Source organism: Bombus bifarius, unplaced genomic scaffold (assembly GCF_011952205.1).
Source record: "Bombus bifarius isolate JDL3187 unplaced genomic scaffold, Bbif_JDL3187 scf7180000008206, whole genome shotgun sequence".
NCBI lineage: Eukaryota > Metazoa > Arthropoda > Insecta > Hymenoptera > Apidae > Bombus > Bombus bifarius.
Window position 1 is genome coordinate 835,468 of NW_022884510.1, and position 16,409 is coordinate 851,876.

The 16,409-nt window shown below is 34.3% G+C and overlaps 2 protein-coding genes across 3 annotated transcripts in view; both read left to right on the forward strand.

Annotated features, from left to right (window-relative positions):
* Positions 1–283: 283 nt before the first annotated feature.
* LOC117210573 lies at positions 284–4,630 on the forward strand. Of its 2 annotated transcripts, XM_033453721.1 has the most exons (6): positions 284–555; positions 1,971–1,985; positions 2,437–2,511; positions 2,594–2,897; positions 2,979–3,424; positions 3,537–4,630. In XM_033453721.1, exons 2-6 carry the CDS (start codon positions 1,983–1,985, stop codon positions 4,083–4,085), a joined length of 1,377 nt encoding a protein of 458 aa, XP_033309612.1. In that variant the 5' UTR covers positions 284–555; positions 1,971–1,982; the 3' UTR covers positions 4,086–4,630. The 2 variants fall into 2 exon arrangements, with proteins under 2 accessions (XP_033309612.1, XP_033309611.1); XM_033453720.1 differs by lacking the exons at positions 284–555; positions 1,971–1,985 and adding an exon at positions 823–1,065.
* Positions 4,631–6,393: 1,763 nt separating this feature from the next.
* The window catches only part of LOC117210574 (cyclic AMP-responsive element-binding protein 3-like protein 2), a 48,088-nt gene continuing 38,072 nt past the window's right edge, over positions 6,394–16,409 (forward strand). The window contains exons 1-2 of the mRNA XM_033453722.1: positions 6,394–6,763; positions 12,087–12,312. Of these exons, the coding sequence (XP_033309613.1) occupies positions 12,247–12,312 (66 nt within the window). The 5' untranslated portion in view covers positions 6,394–6,763; positions 12,087–12,246. The remainder of the gene's footprint in view (positions 6,764–12,086; positions 12,313–16,409) is intronic.

Here is a 16,409-nt window from a genome sequence, read left to right on the forward strand (position 1 = left end):
TCTGCTCGTCTTTATACGCAGTAACATTACTTTCCGCTTCAAACAAACTTCTCGTTCAAAAATAAATCTCAAACCTCCCTAACATGACTATAGAATATGGGAGAATTTTAGTCGTAGGGCGACTTAAGTTACGAGTGTCGAAAAGTGGAAAAATACGATTATCGACTGGAACTTCCCTGGTCCCATATCGAATCTACGTGTCAGATTTCTTCCCACTGCAGCGTTTCTTTGCAACGATTGGTCGCTAGTGTGCTCATCTACGCTCAGATTGGTCGAAAGTGACGTGCTCTAGCATCTGACGTTCAACCAGACACCGGATCCGCGGCGCGTTGGTACCGTGACGTGTTTAATCCCGCACTACCGACGTTCCAGCTCGCATTCCGCGAAGAAGATTCGGAGAGGTGTGTCAGTGCGAAGGATCAGTGCTCGAGTTGCGTACGAAATCGTTTGAATTCTCGAATTAACACGTATTCCACAAAGAAATTAGAATTGTCGGTACATAAAATAGTTCTCGCGTTCCAAGTGGAAGGTACAACACCTATTGTTTCAAGGAGGGTGAGTGATATATTTCAAGTTATCGTGTTCTGCCTATACGTTAGATCTGGCCGCCGTGTCTATCTGCATTATATAACCATAGATCGAGCTAATTTTGTCATTTATTGAACTGGCAGTACACGAAATTACGCCGCAACTATGTAGCAAACAGTGCGAATCGATCGGACGACGTAGCGCTCGCCTATATACGTCCTAGCTGTTGTGCAAAATATAGTATTCCAGAAAGGTCCCGAGTCATTGTATATCTCGTGTGTATCACGCGACTGATTTCGATCATTTTCTGCGCAAATTCGCTTTTCGCACCGCAACGTAGTACAAACGAATAATGCCGTAACGTGAGCCGGTTTGCGAAAATTTAGTCACATGCGTCGAGACTGCCTGTTACGTAACGAGATTAGTATTAGCAACGTAGAATGGAAGTTTCCTTTCCCTGCGTGTCCTAGAGGTAGAAAAACAACGACGGCATATCGATTCTTATCGACGGCTTTTTTATGGCAATCGATAATCTTGGTATTTTTATTTTCTGATTCTATATATGTGTATCTTGATACACAATTCAAGTATTGACAATCTATAGTAATACATGATATTGTTCATATCAAAACTAACAAATGTTATTTAGTATTCCTCGTAAAAATTGGAAAATTTCGGCTTTTCTTAGATACGATATTGTATATTTTATCTGTTGTTACGTTAGTTACTTCATAATTTTTAATTGAGCATATTTTTTCAATGAACAAATGCTTAATAAAAATAATAATAATAAAAATTTATTCGAAGTTTAAGGCTATGTTATTACATTGTATGTATATATATTATATACTATATTACAAGTTATCGATTATAGTTCTTGTAGTTTCATAGAATTATATAAAATAATTGATAATTATCAATGTTCATGCCTATCAATATTTTTCCATCTCTTTTTTATTCGATAAGCAACGTATCAAATATCAAAGAATATAGCGACTCGACGATAAAAATTGGCTGTTGCCTACAAATGAAACGCGATTGGCTTGATGTCGGAACGCGTTTGAAAATGTACGATTATCGAATCGCACTCTTTGCTCCGATATTGCGCGAATAACAGTACACTAAACGTTTACTCCGTGGTTTAATAAGTATGTAATCATTGAAAAATCAAAAATCAGATCGCACATGCATGTTTTACATGTACATAAACGTTTGTGTACGTGTGGCATGTAAACAATGATAGCAAGAGTATTCTCTATGTCTCCATTGACTTTAGAAATGTGTATACTTTTATTATACTTAGTCATCGAATTAAATTGCACGAGTAAAGAAACGTTTAGTTGTAGTTACGTATATATATAATGTGTATTTTATATTTTCATATGTTTTGTTTTTGTACATTATATTAAACTACTAAACTTCTTTGATTTTTTTGCCAACAGACCTGCCCGAATATGGTATACCTGGTTTAAAGATCTTGGTTTAAATGTCTAACTGTGTTTTCAATAAATTCTGTCTGCTGATTGCACAGTGAATTAAGACCCAATGTTGTGTTTAATACATTTCGTATGATCCCCTTAACACATAGGAAATATTATCTTTTCAGCAAAATATTAACTCTGTTATCTTGATAAATTAGATCCTTGTTGGTTTGTAATCACGTTTTATAGATGGAATTGTTGATATTTTTTATCTACGTATTCATAAATTTGGTATCAGAATGTACTGCCTGTTTTATATGATTTAGATGATGTATATTTTGTAGCATAAAAAGCAAAATCATTTGGAAATTGTTTTAATATTAGAAAGGTATTCAAAGTATCATTTTTCTATCTGATAGAGTCATAATTCCATTGTATGGGAAGTCCTAATGTATCGTAAATGTGAAAATATTGATCTTTTTCATAGGTATCCAAAATCCCTCCTGTTTACGAACACCCAACAGCCAGCAACATTTCATTTGAGAAAGGAGGCGTGTTTAACGTATGTGTCCTCTTAGGTGTTAACAAGATTCCATTGAAGAACCAAGTGGTGGTAATAAAGTTTTAAAGAAATTATATTCTAGGTAACAAAGCCATGCAATCGTCAGCCGTGCCTGTCATTTGCTTCTCGTGGCGTGAGATCGTGGCCACCAGAGGAAGAGCCTTCACAAATGGATACAGTTCCTTTGTTAACACCGACCATGGAGACAGAATTGTTGAACGAGCCATGGGTGTTCCCACAGCCAAAAACGAATGTAACAAAAGAAACCGAGAAAGAAGCATCCTCCATATGGGAGGAGAACTTTCAAGATTTAAGCGGTTACATGGATCCATTCCAGGGTCAATGCGATTTTCATGCAGGTGAATCACCTACTTTTAAACTATCAGGTCAGTATTTATCTATTACATGAATATCTGCATTAAGAAAGAAATATATGTTACCTTTCATTCTGACATTGCAATTTATAGGTACGAAATACGAGGGTAACAGTGTTTTGTCTTCAGAAGAGGGGGTATTGAAAGATTTGATGAGTGTAACAGATGAAGAAAAGTGGAACGTGAAAATGAGTACCGCGGAGACAACCGAACATTTAAACGACAGTTGTCACAGCCTACAATCTACATCAAATGTAACTAGCAAATACGAGAGGAAAAATAGTCCAACAGAATCAAACACATCCAACTTGTGGTTAAAAATATCAAAAGGATCAACTAATGTAAATACAAGCAAACAGAATAATACAGATGTTAGTGCACCATTCCAATCCAGATATCATATAGAGGAAATTGATTTGAATGATGCTTGCCCGACTTCATTCGATTCCACCGAGAATCAACGTGAAACATGGGATGTATTACGAACAGTGGAAACCACTGGATCGGATACGTTCGATTTATTGTCGTACCTTTGCGATGTAAGTTGACAGGTGTAATTCAAATCCAAAAAAAGTTAACATCATATAAGTAAAAAAGTAACACTGACTAAGTAAAACAATGTTCAATAAAATATCGTATACGGCTTTGTAGGATGAAATGCATTCTCCGGAAGGTAGCGTTTCAACAGATTCTTCAGTAGCATCGAAATCATGGTCACCCTCCAAATTATCCACAACGATTCCACAAACTAGCGTGAAAGTGAAAACGGAGAAGAACGAGACTATCGTCCCAGAGTGCACAAGAAATCGAACACCATCGTCAACGATAACTTCGTCTTCTTCAGACGCACCAGTAGTATCAACGAGGAGGGCGGAACGTACGAGGATATCAGTTAGCAACAAAATAGAGAAACCTTATAGTCGAGCGCGACGGGAGAGAATAGAGCGAAAACGTTACATAGAGTCAGACTCGGACGATCGAACGTCTGTTTTGCATTATCGAGAGTCCAGGGAGAAGAACAACGAAGCTTCGCGAAAGTCACGTATGAATAAAAAAGCGAAAGAAACTGAGATGGCGAAGAAAGCAGTCGAATTGGAACGGGACAATAGGATATTGAAGATGAAGGTTGAAGAACTTGAAAAACTCGTAACATCGATGCGCAGTGCGTTATTGAGGTCCGCTTTGAAAAAAGAATTCTAAAAAGCGTTTCTTCTACTTGTTTCGAATGATCGTTATGCGGCGGGTATCGCATAAAATTTTTCATTTCTATCATAATTTTTGCCTTTATATATATATCTATAAATATATATATTTTGTCATATAAGAGAAAAAAGCGATGCATCATTTTCATTTATATATAAATCTATATCACTACGACTATTAATGCAATGAATGATTTCAAATTGTATTGTTATATTTAATTCATCTCTTATTTTTTTCTTATCAATCGTTTGAGGCAGATTGTTGTTGAATTCTTTACATAAATACATATATAACGTTACTCGAAGGAAAGGTGTATATATTAACATCTTATGTAAATGTTTGTTGCACAATATGCTTGTGTTTGTTCTGTTTTTGTTCAAAGACATCCTATTTACAATGTTTTATAATGCTTATAACGAAATCTACGTTCATATAATTGAAATGAACAAACGAAAAAAAAAAAAAGATAAAGAGGCAGAAGTGGAGTAAAATCTAAAATAGTATCTCTTTTGCCAAAAAAAAAAAAAAAAAAAATGAAAAAAGATTACATAATCATATTTTGTTCAGCCTTGTATTGTACCTGATAAAAAGTATAAATATGGAGGTTAGAACAAGATAAATTATGATCGGTAAGAATATAATTTTTTTACTGGCGTGGGCACAATAGTAGCATGATGTACAATTGATATTCGAATAAAGAACATGCTTGTCAGAATCTACCTCGTAGTGAAGAGAATTATTTTTGTAGACACTCATTGTATAATTAACTTAACTTGTCGAATAACAAAGGCATTTATCTAAATTCAATAATTCCTGTAAGTTCTGTTTGTAAAGAAATTTTAATATCCATAGCGATATTGCATACACTTATCACAATATTACGAAGATGTTACTCTATTATTAAGCAATGTAATACAAATCAATCACTCAGAATTGTTTTTTCGTTCCTTCAGACTATGCTGTAGTGAATATTGAAAATTCTTGTACGTATATGGAAATAAAAAAGAATCGTACGGGTAATAATTTTTGCATCTAGATTACTATCTAAGCTATATTAATATAGAAGGTCTTATTTCAAAATAATTGAGAACGTTATTGGAATTTTCCTAACCAGTGAAATGTACTTCTCGATATCTTATTTTTATTAAACTTATATTTTATCTTTACACAGAATATTATAAATCTAATAAAATGTATATTTTTATATCTTATTTTGTTTTATGTTTGCATGTTACATATTAAATATTAAGCTGTGAAAAACATGTATATTATTGTTTATATTACGAAATATGTATACAACTCGAATTCTACATCCTAAATGTGTAAAGAATTTGTTAATAAATGTAAGTATATCCTCCGAAAAATAATACTATTTTCATTAACCTAAATTAAATACACATGAATTTATTACTATATATATATAAATTCATTTTGTTTTTATAAAAATATTTTCTTAAATTCATAGTTTCAATTTGAGTATTTAGACATTCGACGGAAACTTAAATTTTGTTTGTTGTACTTGGTAAATTTTGGTGTACTGCAACTTTTGAATTTTTAAATGTTCCCGCCATGTGCGTGAACATCACATTGGGATCCATGTTGAAGTCGATACCAGCGTGAATACGAGTATTTTTACAACATGAATTGCAATCACTAACTACATTTTAAATAGAATTTTAATAATACACCACTAAACAGGTTCCCGATAATAAACATTAACCGGAAAATTAAGCATTGTTTATTAGGTTAATACGATCAGATACTTCATTACCCGTGTCTTAACTTTTCGAAATGTTACATTACATATCACGATACTCGAGTCTCGTTAATCTTAAAGATATAACAATATACTTACAGTTACTGGAATATGCTCGAACTATCCCTGTTCTGTAATAATTCTATAAAAATATGGTGCAGTATTGTCCAAGGAGATCTTATCCGCCATTCCATCAATCCACCCCTTTCCAAAAATTTTCTTCCATTAGTCACTTCCCAAACACTCAACACTCCACACAATTTTCCACTGCCGAATGAATCGTTTCGAATCTGGCCCAAACTACACTGCACACGCAAAGCACAATTATCAAACATTATCGCGACGCACGTAAGCCGGTGGAACCCGATTTCAAACTACTGGCCGCCATGACGGAGCGGGAAAAGGAACGGTTGCGCGCGCATCGTTCTCTGTGCGGCGTGCTACGAGAGTTCAGTACGCTGCTAACAGGTGGTCCGCGTTGATTGGTTAACGAACAGAACAAGCGAGGGTTCGGCCGGGCAGCACGTGCGACCGATCGCGCATTTACGCGGAGAACGTGAACGCGCGTGTATCGTTCCGTCTTTGGTTTATACGGAAGTCGACTTTACCGATCGAAGGTCAGGTCATCCGTGTTTGGCGGCGAGCTTACGGCGAAGAGCTTGCTTTCGTGTAACCTATTGGTGGCCCGATACGTTCATAGGTGTACGGGTGTTGGCTATCGATCCCGCTGTCCCGATTTCCTGCATGTTCATTGGCGCCTTGGTTGCGAACAGTGCATCGTATGGTACAGTGCGGGTTCCGTTCGATCAGTGCTGTGGCCTTTCTGTTACGCTCAAGATATTTGTGTAATTTTACTCGTTCCATCGGGGTGATTTTTCCTTGTACCAACGGGAATTCGCGGTTCCCCAGCTTTTCTTCGGTAAGTATTAGCTCGTATGTTATATATCTTCTGCAAATGGATTGTTTATCGAGATACAAATATACTTGTAATCGAGTGCACGTGTACGCGCGTGCAAGTCGGTCACATTGAGCCGGTACTTCGTTCCATCTGGTGCATTTCGATTGCATCGAGTGGGTGTATTAGTAGGCGAAGGGGTAATCCTCTTGACGATTTGTGTAGAAATTACTCACAACTAAGGACGATTGTACTATTTTCGTCGAATTTGTTTGTGTATCAGTCTGAACAACCACTTGTCGCGCCAATCCAGCTGTAACTCTATCTTCATTTAATACTTTCGTATTTATTTTTCCAATTGCGTTCTATTTATGGCACTACCTGAACAGAGTTTATGTATGTTAACATATAGACAATTTATTGATTTTAGAATATATTGTTGTAAGGCCAATTGGAAAGATTTGTTCATCTTACTTAGTGATACATACATCGCGTTCGTTTTGTGCCGATATAATATATGTTTAGATACATTTTTAACATTTGTAACAATATAGTTTAGAATAAAATATGATGCTGATAGTCATTTTTAATTGAAATGACGGAAGAAACGTATGTATGTCTTGTTCAATTTATCTTTTGTTAGTTAATTATTTTCAAAAACAAACATAACCTTAGTTGAATCTCTTTAGTGTTGAAAAAAAGGATATAATTGATATGTTTGCCAATTTCGTGTTGTCAAATTATAAAATTTCTGTTTTAAACATCACCATACTTCAATTGAATATTAAATTTTAAAACATATTTTTATTTTCATGCATTTTGTGAAAGTTATACGAGTTATAAAACGATCGTTATTTTATTGTTTGGGCGTTGTGTGTTTTATGTGTGCTTGAGTTTAAAAGTGTTATTCCCAATTCGCACGGTCGGCCATGTGTTAATGTCTTTGAAATATTTTCTCATGTTAAGGACGGTTATAATGGAAATAGAGTTCACGAGAGGATAGAGAGTGCGACATGGTGGTGTTTAATGGGAATGTGAAACTAAACGTTAATGATAATACCGGGTGCGTTATGTGGAAGCTGAATGCGGGTAGGAGGGGAGCGTTTGATTCGGTTTAAAAGCATTGTATCGCGTTGAAGGGCGGTTCACACAACCGGCATTGCGTTAACGTTGATAAAACAGTTGCCGATGCTTTTTTCAAAACGTTATCTCGTATGTTGCTCAAATATTTGTATACAAAGAGGCAGTCGAATCTCTCACGTATATGCCAATCTGTTTTGCAATATCGTAAAACGAAACGTGACAATTTCATCATGATACAAATTCTACTTCGAGCATGACCTTTTCATCAGACGAGAGTAGCAGACGGATAGCTATTAAACGTTAATAAACCTCCTATAACATCATATGAATTGATAGTTACGTATGTATTATATACATATACTTTTTAACCCTCTAGATACATATATACTTTCATTTGTTAATTTTCTGCATATGTATACATATTATGTAATTTTTTAATCGTCTACTTACATACATTAACGTATCAATAGTATTAGAACACCTGTTGATATTTATTACAAATTGAATACTATTTATTGCTTTCGTTTTTCAGTTATTTGTAAAAGACTAAATAAGTATCTAAGAGTTTTTCAATAAAAATAGTAATGGGTAGTGTTCTAAACGTTTGTAGAATTATCAGCTTTCGACAGAAAAAATTACTAGTTATTAGTAAACATAAAGATTTCTTAGAAAATTATGAAAATTAGCAAATGTACAACTTCGAGCGGCTAAGTTTAATTCTCGAAACTTTGTTATCATTTCAATTAACCATCGTGTAAGTTGGAGTAGAAAAATTGTATGAACTTTCTGTTAGAAGAAAATCAATAACATTCAAAAATGTATAATCTTTATTAAATGTTTCGAATCGTTTCAATCTCTAAAGAAATGAGGATTTTATGTTTGCCTCGTAGTTATAAAAACGCGAGTAAAAAATTTAACGACATAGTATTTCGTTCAAACGATAATCAAAGGTGTATCTATCATACTCTACGCTCGTGTTCCGGAAAAAATGTTACCGCTCGTTATCTCGATCCTGCTATCGATCAAAGATACGTACATATGTACATAACACGTAAGTACCTGTTCAATAAATTATTTTCGTTAAAATAATTAAAAGGTACATAGCAAAAACCACTTATGTCCATGTTTGCCTTTTTTACAGGAGTAAAATAATACATGTTAAATATTTTAAATGAAATAACCATTATATTGCGGTAATTGCTAAAGTTCAACTCTTTGGTTCCTTTCCTTTTAGAGAGATACTAATTATCGATAATGCGAATGAAGAGCTACGATGGTCGGAAGTAACAAAAAAAATGTTCGTTATCGACGGTATTTAGTGATAACCAAAAAATGTTTTCATAGCCAATAATATTCGTAACGTAAATTAACTATAACATATGAATTCTTATTTACTGTAACTTTTTTTTATATAAACAGATATTTTTTTGTATTTTTGTTGCATATTAACGATTCCACTATGTTGCGATTACCAGGGTGGATCCCACTATATGAAAAGACCGAAATTTGGACTGTTCTAGTTACGAGCCATCGCTCGATACATTTTCACGTTAAAGTTTCGCGAACCTGTTTTTATGTTCAACTGTGTTTCCTTGAAATATACCGGTTCTGTTTGATATCGGTGATCATGTGGAACTCTTCCCAGTTGAGTAAAAGGTCGGACACGATTAATACGAGGCTGATGATTGGTTTCAAATTTATTGGCGGGACAGAGATAAAGTAAGGCGGATCGGTTGAACGATCGAAGAAGAGTCCAACATACATACCGTTTAAAAGTTTGTTATACGATCGTTTTTTTAACGCACATTTAGTAACGTGTGCTCAGGAAGAACAACAGACCTCGCTAATGTACCCGCAGCTGCTGATAATTGTCGGAATTGTGTAAACATAGCGCGCTATGCCACAACGAGCACTCGTTGGGAGTTTACCGTTCGGAAATTTTGTTTCATTTCCTGGAAACTCTTCTTCTTCGTGAAATCTGGATTGTTGTCGATAGTGTAATTTTGAGCGCGATTGTTTTCATGGCTTCTTCTTTCCTCTGTTGTGTCGTTAGTTTTGTTAAATTACAGATAATTTATTTTTTACATTTTCATCTTCATAATGAATGTATATGAATGAATATATATTACATAGATGACATTAATAAAATTTCAATGAAATAGTTAATTGAGAATATGCAGGATGATACATTTTTATCGTATTTGCATCGCTATGCTATGAAACTCTTATACGAAAGAAAACTGATTAGCGTTGACTAAAATTGAAAATTATCGCTCAACAGGATTTTGAGTAACAGTACTCTGTGTAGAATATGAGTCAAAGAAACTACAGTGGGAACTCTATGGAAATTTCCTTCCTTCTTTCTTTTACAACCATGGCCGTAATTCCTTTCGTTCTCATGCCTCTTTTATTCGGTAGAACGATATACTTAACTCGATACTTAACCCTGTTAACGACTGCAATTACGAATTTGTAATGTGATAACCGACAATTAGTATCACGAAGGCTAGAAGGACTAAAAGAGAGGTAAAAGAAGGTTTAAAAAATCGAAATCAAGATCGAAATCAAAATTTCGAAATAAATATATAAATGAAGCTTCCACGAGTCTCCTTTAAAAGTAAAGCAAAGATACTCTTTTGTCTTTGAAGAAATTCTCCATTGTTTTCCAAGCGAACGCATCGCAGTTCATTTCGCAACGCGTTCGATTCTCCTTCTCTCCGCGAGAACACTATACATATATACATATGTACTTAACTCATACAGACAGGTCCATTGATCTCGTTACAGTATACAAGCTCTGGTACAGTCGTTGCATCGTGTTGCACTGATAGAATAATAGAATATATTAAATACCAAATCGTGTTCGCAAACGTTACGATTCACATTCAACCGATTTGCACTTCTCCATGTCATAGAGACACGAGTGAAAACAATAGTTCGTTCAATTTCTCTGATTTTTCTTCGACGTCGCTATAAAAATATAATTATTTCTACTCGAATTTATAATATATGCAACTGCTGACGAAAATATTCGAACATTTGCAGAAACATTTTACGAATATATTATGTATTATACGAAACATTTTCACGCTTCATTACGAAACGAAATTCAATGAAATGTAAAATTTCGAGTGTAAGTTTTCTATGCTAAGTGTTCAAATATTTTTCCCAGCTACTATCATTATTTTGAAACTGTTTGCTAGCGTAGAAATTCTTCGCGTTGTCATTGGCCTATATAGAGGTAAAGGAAAAAAGAGGAAAACGTAGGAATAAAATTAACGACCGTTCGAAATTACTAATGGTACTTGCCATACTTAATTGGGATCGAATATAGTTCGATCATTCTATATTGACTATGCGGAAGACAAGATAACGCCAATCACAGAAACACGCTTATAAATAGACCGCGAATGCTTGTATTTATGGGAAATCTAATAACGCAAAACTGTAAAATAATTTTTCAAACGAGAAATGCAGTCCCATTTTCAATAGAATTCTGTATTCCTATCGGTTCCAGCAATATTAGAAAAATAATTTAAGACATATTATCGAATTAGTTTCGGAAGGATTTAGTGGTTTACTATATCGTAATAGTATTTTAAAGTTATAAAATATTTATTTCTATATATTTATCTCATCAACTTGAGGTAACCGTCTATCATAATCTTTCCATCAGTCTAAAAGAATCTGAGTCACAGTTTAGAAATCAAAAGTCAAACAATCCAAAGATAAAGAGTTTCTCATGTGATAGAACAGACCGTACAAGAAATGAGAATTCCGAAATGTTCACTTTCCTACTGCTTCGCGTCGCAATATTCTACAGCAGGACTTCGACTATCTGAATTCTGCGCAGGATAACCAATTTATATAGAGCGCCTTGGTAATCGTGTAAACTATTGGCAAGGCTGTGACTTTATATAAGAGGAAGGTATACGTAAAAAAATAAATATAGAATAATCGTTTCCGAGAAACTTCTTATTAAAAAAGAATGCCTAATACAAATAGAAAGTTCTATTCAATAAAATAAACAATTATTATTCTACATTTTTTACTTATTTTTTCGCGTGGAATCGTTTCCTCGATAATCGTGTCACGATCGCTGAAACGTTCTGTATAAGAAATTCATTTTCTCCAATTAAAGATAGTAGTTCAATTAAACTATCTAATTAAATGATATCAGATCAAAAGTAAGATAAAGCATGTAAATATTTTTGAATGCTACTGTACACCGATCGTTCAACCTTCTCGAACGTTTTGCCTTCAGAAAGTGTCGGTCTGCCGGTATCCTTGGAAGACAATGAATCCTCGAGGAGAGATCGTGTCCGTATTCTTCTGATATTCTTTATCCTCCATGGGCAGACTATACGGCAATTCATTGACTGGCAACGGCACGACACTAGGAACGATCGAGCAAGCTTAGGATCATGGAATTCTACGACGTGGGAAGCAGCGATCTCAGGGAACTGTGGGAGTCCTATCTCTCCGAACCGGTAAGTACATCGTCGTTTATTTTGCCTCATTTTCTCTCTATTGCTTCTGATTGTTATTCATAATTTGCGTGCATAACGGGTATACAATTTATACACAGGTATCTAACAACCTTATAGAGCGAAAATCTGTACCGTATTATACGTAGAGTAGACTATACGACAATAAAATATTATTTGACGAATACCAACAAAATAATAGATACAATGACGTATCTAACTTTTAATATATTTATGTAATAGAGGTTCGAACGCAGGGGGTTGTACTGTATCGAAGATGAAAGAAAATTCGTATAAACTTTAAAGTTAGCCAATTTTCGTCTTCACTGCTATATACAAAAATGTCCTAATTTTCTTTCATTTGATAACAGAGCAGCCCTCGTGACCGATATTTTTTCGTCAATAAATCGTATATCACAATTAGACTTGGAAGATCGTTCTCCTACTAAGTTCGCTTTATTGTACATCGCAGTTTCCCTTTAATTTTCCGACATTGTTCTACCAAAAATTCGTATACTTCTCGTACGAAAACCGTGTTTGCAAAGTATGTGTGCCAGGAACGTTACCTGTACTCGCACGAGGATGGATATAGTCCATTTCTCTCACGCGTTGAATCCTCGCGATACGAGAAAGTTTTCGATAGGTAAACGAACGAGAGGAAACGAGTGTCGAAGAAAAATAGGTAAGACGCGTGTTTCGTATTTCTGCTTCCTGCTTCTGCTGACAGATTGCATTGCCAAAGCTTGTTAACGTGTAATTAGTTTGCCGCGGTTCCTGTAGATGAACAATAGAGATTGAATCGAGGTATTTCACTTCTTACGTTTTCTGGAGGCGGTCGCAAGTATCTTTGGTATTGATTCGTTGGGCGTAATGGACGTTTTAGAAGAGGAAGTCGTTGGGTTAGGTTATCCGTGGCAAAGTATGTTGGTTAATTTCAATTGAGGAAATTAAAGTGGATGATATTGACTCTTTGCGATGGTTATTTGAACGTCCAGTTATTTTGTATTAGGTAAAGATTGCGAATTTCCGAATTCTTTAATTTAATTCTCAAAACTTGGAATTCTTCAGTATTTAAATTTTCAAACTCCCTAATTTCGCAATTTAAAAACTGTAGGATTTTAGAATTAAAAAGTTTTGAAATATAAGAATGTCGGAATATTGAAATTTATGAATATTCAAATTCCAGAATGTTAGGACTTGAAAATTTTGATGCCTTCGATCAAATTTTGTGAAATCGCGAAAGTTTTAATTCTATGATTTTCGAATTATTCAAATATTCAACTTTTTGAATTTGCGGCCTTTCAAACTTTTCAATTATTTTCCGATATTAGACGCTTCTTAATTAAACCTGACATTTAAAGCCCTGTAAATCGTTTAAGACCCATCCAATAAGCGTTTTAATATTATGTTTCAACTCGGCAACTGTTTAGCTTCTTAATTAATTTATACCGGCTATTTTTACCTTCAAGAGTGGAACTTACGTAATTGTAATGGAATATCTCGTCGTAATTATTTTACGAAACTCAAGTTTCCACGGAGGAAAAGAAGAGCTGTTTCGTTACGGTTCGGTTACTCTTCGTACACATGATGATAAAAATATTTTTAAATCTACATCGAGTATTCATTTTATAATATCGTTCAACGAGAAATGTTTAATGTTGGAGTGTAAAAGGCTGCGCATATTAGTGTCAGTTTATTCACCTGTATAAACAGCTTGTCGCACCTTACGCTCCCACATTTACATTTTTCAGTGCCGGGGGAAGCGAAAGAATTACATTTCGATTACGTCGTTAAACATTTTTATCGTTATTTTAAAAATTTATAATTATATAAACTATCGATGTTTTTGATAAAATTATGACTTACGTATAGATTTCAGCGAAGGAGTTTCAGTTCCAAGTAGATGGAACATTGAACATTGAACGTTGATCTACTTAAAAAAAGAGTTCGCGACAGGAGAATGTTCGAAAGAAGCTGAAATTTATGCTACGAGTTTACCACACTATCGATTCATATTTATCACGAACAAGCGCTATAACAGTAAAATGTTGATCGAAAATAAAGAATTGGATATTATATGGACAACAACAATTTGCAACAGAAAACGGTAGACAGAAATTTATTTACGTCATAAATTTAAAGCCTCATTCATAATTGTCACCGTTTCTAATTTCCAAATCCATTCAGAAAATATTTCAAAATCGAGAGAATTAAATCAGGGAACGTGCGGTAATCGTCGAGTTAATATTTACACGAACGTTTATTTGTCCAATACAATCCATCCTGATTCGCATGATTACGTCATTTGCATCGTGTTTACAGCTATATTAGTCACTGACCGCCTTCTCGACGCCTCTTCTTCCCTCACCGACCAATTATATTATCGTTTGCTAATTACTCTTTGACAGGATCCGATGAAATTTACCTTCTTATCGAATATTCATCGCATAATTTCCTTTCCACTTGACCTGGCGCCTCCTTACTACCAACCTTCCTTAACGATCATGCTCCTTCGAGCATGGAATCTTTATTAACGACATGGTTATGCGTGAATTTGCTATCGTAGTAAATGATTTTTAATTTGTTAACCCATCAAGAACCAAGCTATAGTTTATCATAATCCTATACGGTAGTTACGAGAAGTATTTGAATATTATTGCTATTCGTTATTGCGTGTATCATATATTGATCAATTGGCTTCAAGTATATTAAATTTCGTATTATTTAAGAGTATGAGTATAAAAATTTAATTCTATGAAAATGAAATGTATGTAGAACGCGATCAAAATATATTTCATTCGGAAGAAGGCAAAGTGTAAATACTTTTTGTGGTCAATGCTAATGCAAGCGTACATCTTTCAGAGATCATCGAAATATTGAAACAGTCGATTGTACATTGTATCAGTAAGTCTCTATTCTCAGTGGGACGATGTTTAACACTTATCATACGTTTAAAATCAGCTATTCGTGCTGTATACTAATTTTTCATCAAATATGTACATTTACAGTAAACGCTTTCCAACTTTTGCGTACGATACGATTTTAGATCGAATTGAAATTTTACGAATATAATCGCGATAGTCGTATCTCATGCAGCGCTAATGAAATTTCAAAATGTTTTATGTAACACGCTTACACCAGACAGTCGAGTATATACGTGACATACGTGACTATTTTTATAGTAAGTGTTCAAATACTTGCACGAGTTACTATAAGGAATATTTGCAACAGAGTTAATATTTTTCATATTATACAGGCTCAAAGAAAAACAAATTCGTTATATTTTTTTTTTTTTATTGAAAGGTAAACGAGAATTTACGTATTCGTATATTACGTTATATCGAATAGCCAAAGTGTGTCACATTGTTATCTCGAATTATGTTTCTTTCCATTTTTAACGAGCAAAAGATTTTTTTAATACTAAGACCTTAGTTTAGTTTAATTAAGAGCGATTACGAAGATACTGTCAGTGTGGTGCACTGTACGTAACCGTGCACCATCTACGTGTTCTCTCTGACGGAAAAGACAAAGATTTGCCTCTTGTCTTTCGTTACGCAATAAAGAAAAATCGCGATAACGTTAGATGAAACGATGGAACAAGGTGTCGTAAAAAATGTCTGTAAAAATAACCGATCGTGTCTGCGAATTCTGGATCGCTGGGTTAACGAGTGTCTGTTTTTACATAGATTCTTATAAAATAATATGTACATAGTTGGTTGGAAGAACGGGTTTTGAATCGTTCTAACGGAAGTTTAGAGGCATATAGTAGCTATTAAAAGCAGTAAAAAATGTTTAATTACTACTACCGAAGAAGATATACAGTAGCAGGCGTATATTTAGCGAATTTTATTATGAAAAGTTCTAATTTAATTCTTTTCTTTTTCTCTATGATATACGGTTTACAGAATTTATATATAAATACGATAATATATGGTTTTTGGGTCTTTTTGTAGCTTGAAGTATTACAAACGTAGGAAAGCCACTCTGTTTGTAATTATTACTGGAGATAAAAACTTGAAAGCAAAACCAAATCGAAAGAATTTGATACAAAGACCTTATCTTATGTATTTAAATCCCCGTCATTCGAAGTACTTTATTTT

Excerpts from the sequence above, each read along its gene's own strand:
- LOC117210573 (XM_033453720.1), top strand. The coding sequence starts at position 919 with ATGCGTCGAGACTGCCTGTTACGTAACGAGATTAGTATTAGCAACGTA. Across the intron at positions 1,066-2,436 it reads TATGGCAATCGATAATCTTG|GTATCCAAAATCCCTCCTGT; the intron begins GTATTTTTATTT and ends TCTTTTTCATAG. Across the intron at positions 3,425-3,536 it reads TATTGTCGTACCTTTGCGAT|GATGAAATGCATTCTCCGGA; the intron begins GTAAGTTGACAG and ends ACGGCTTTGTAG.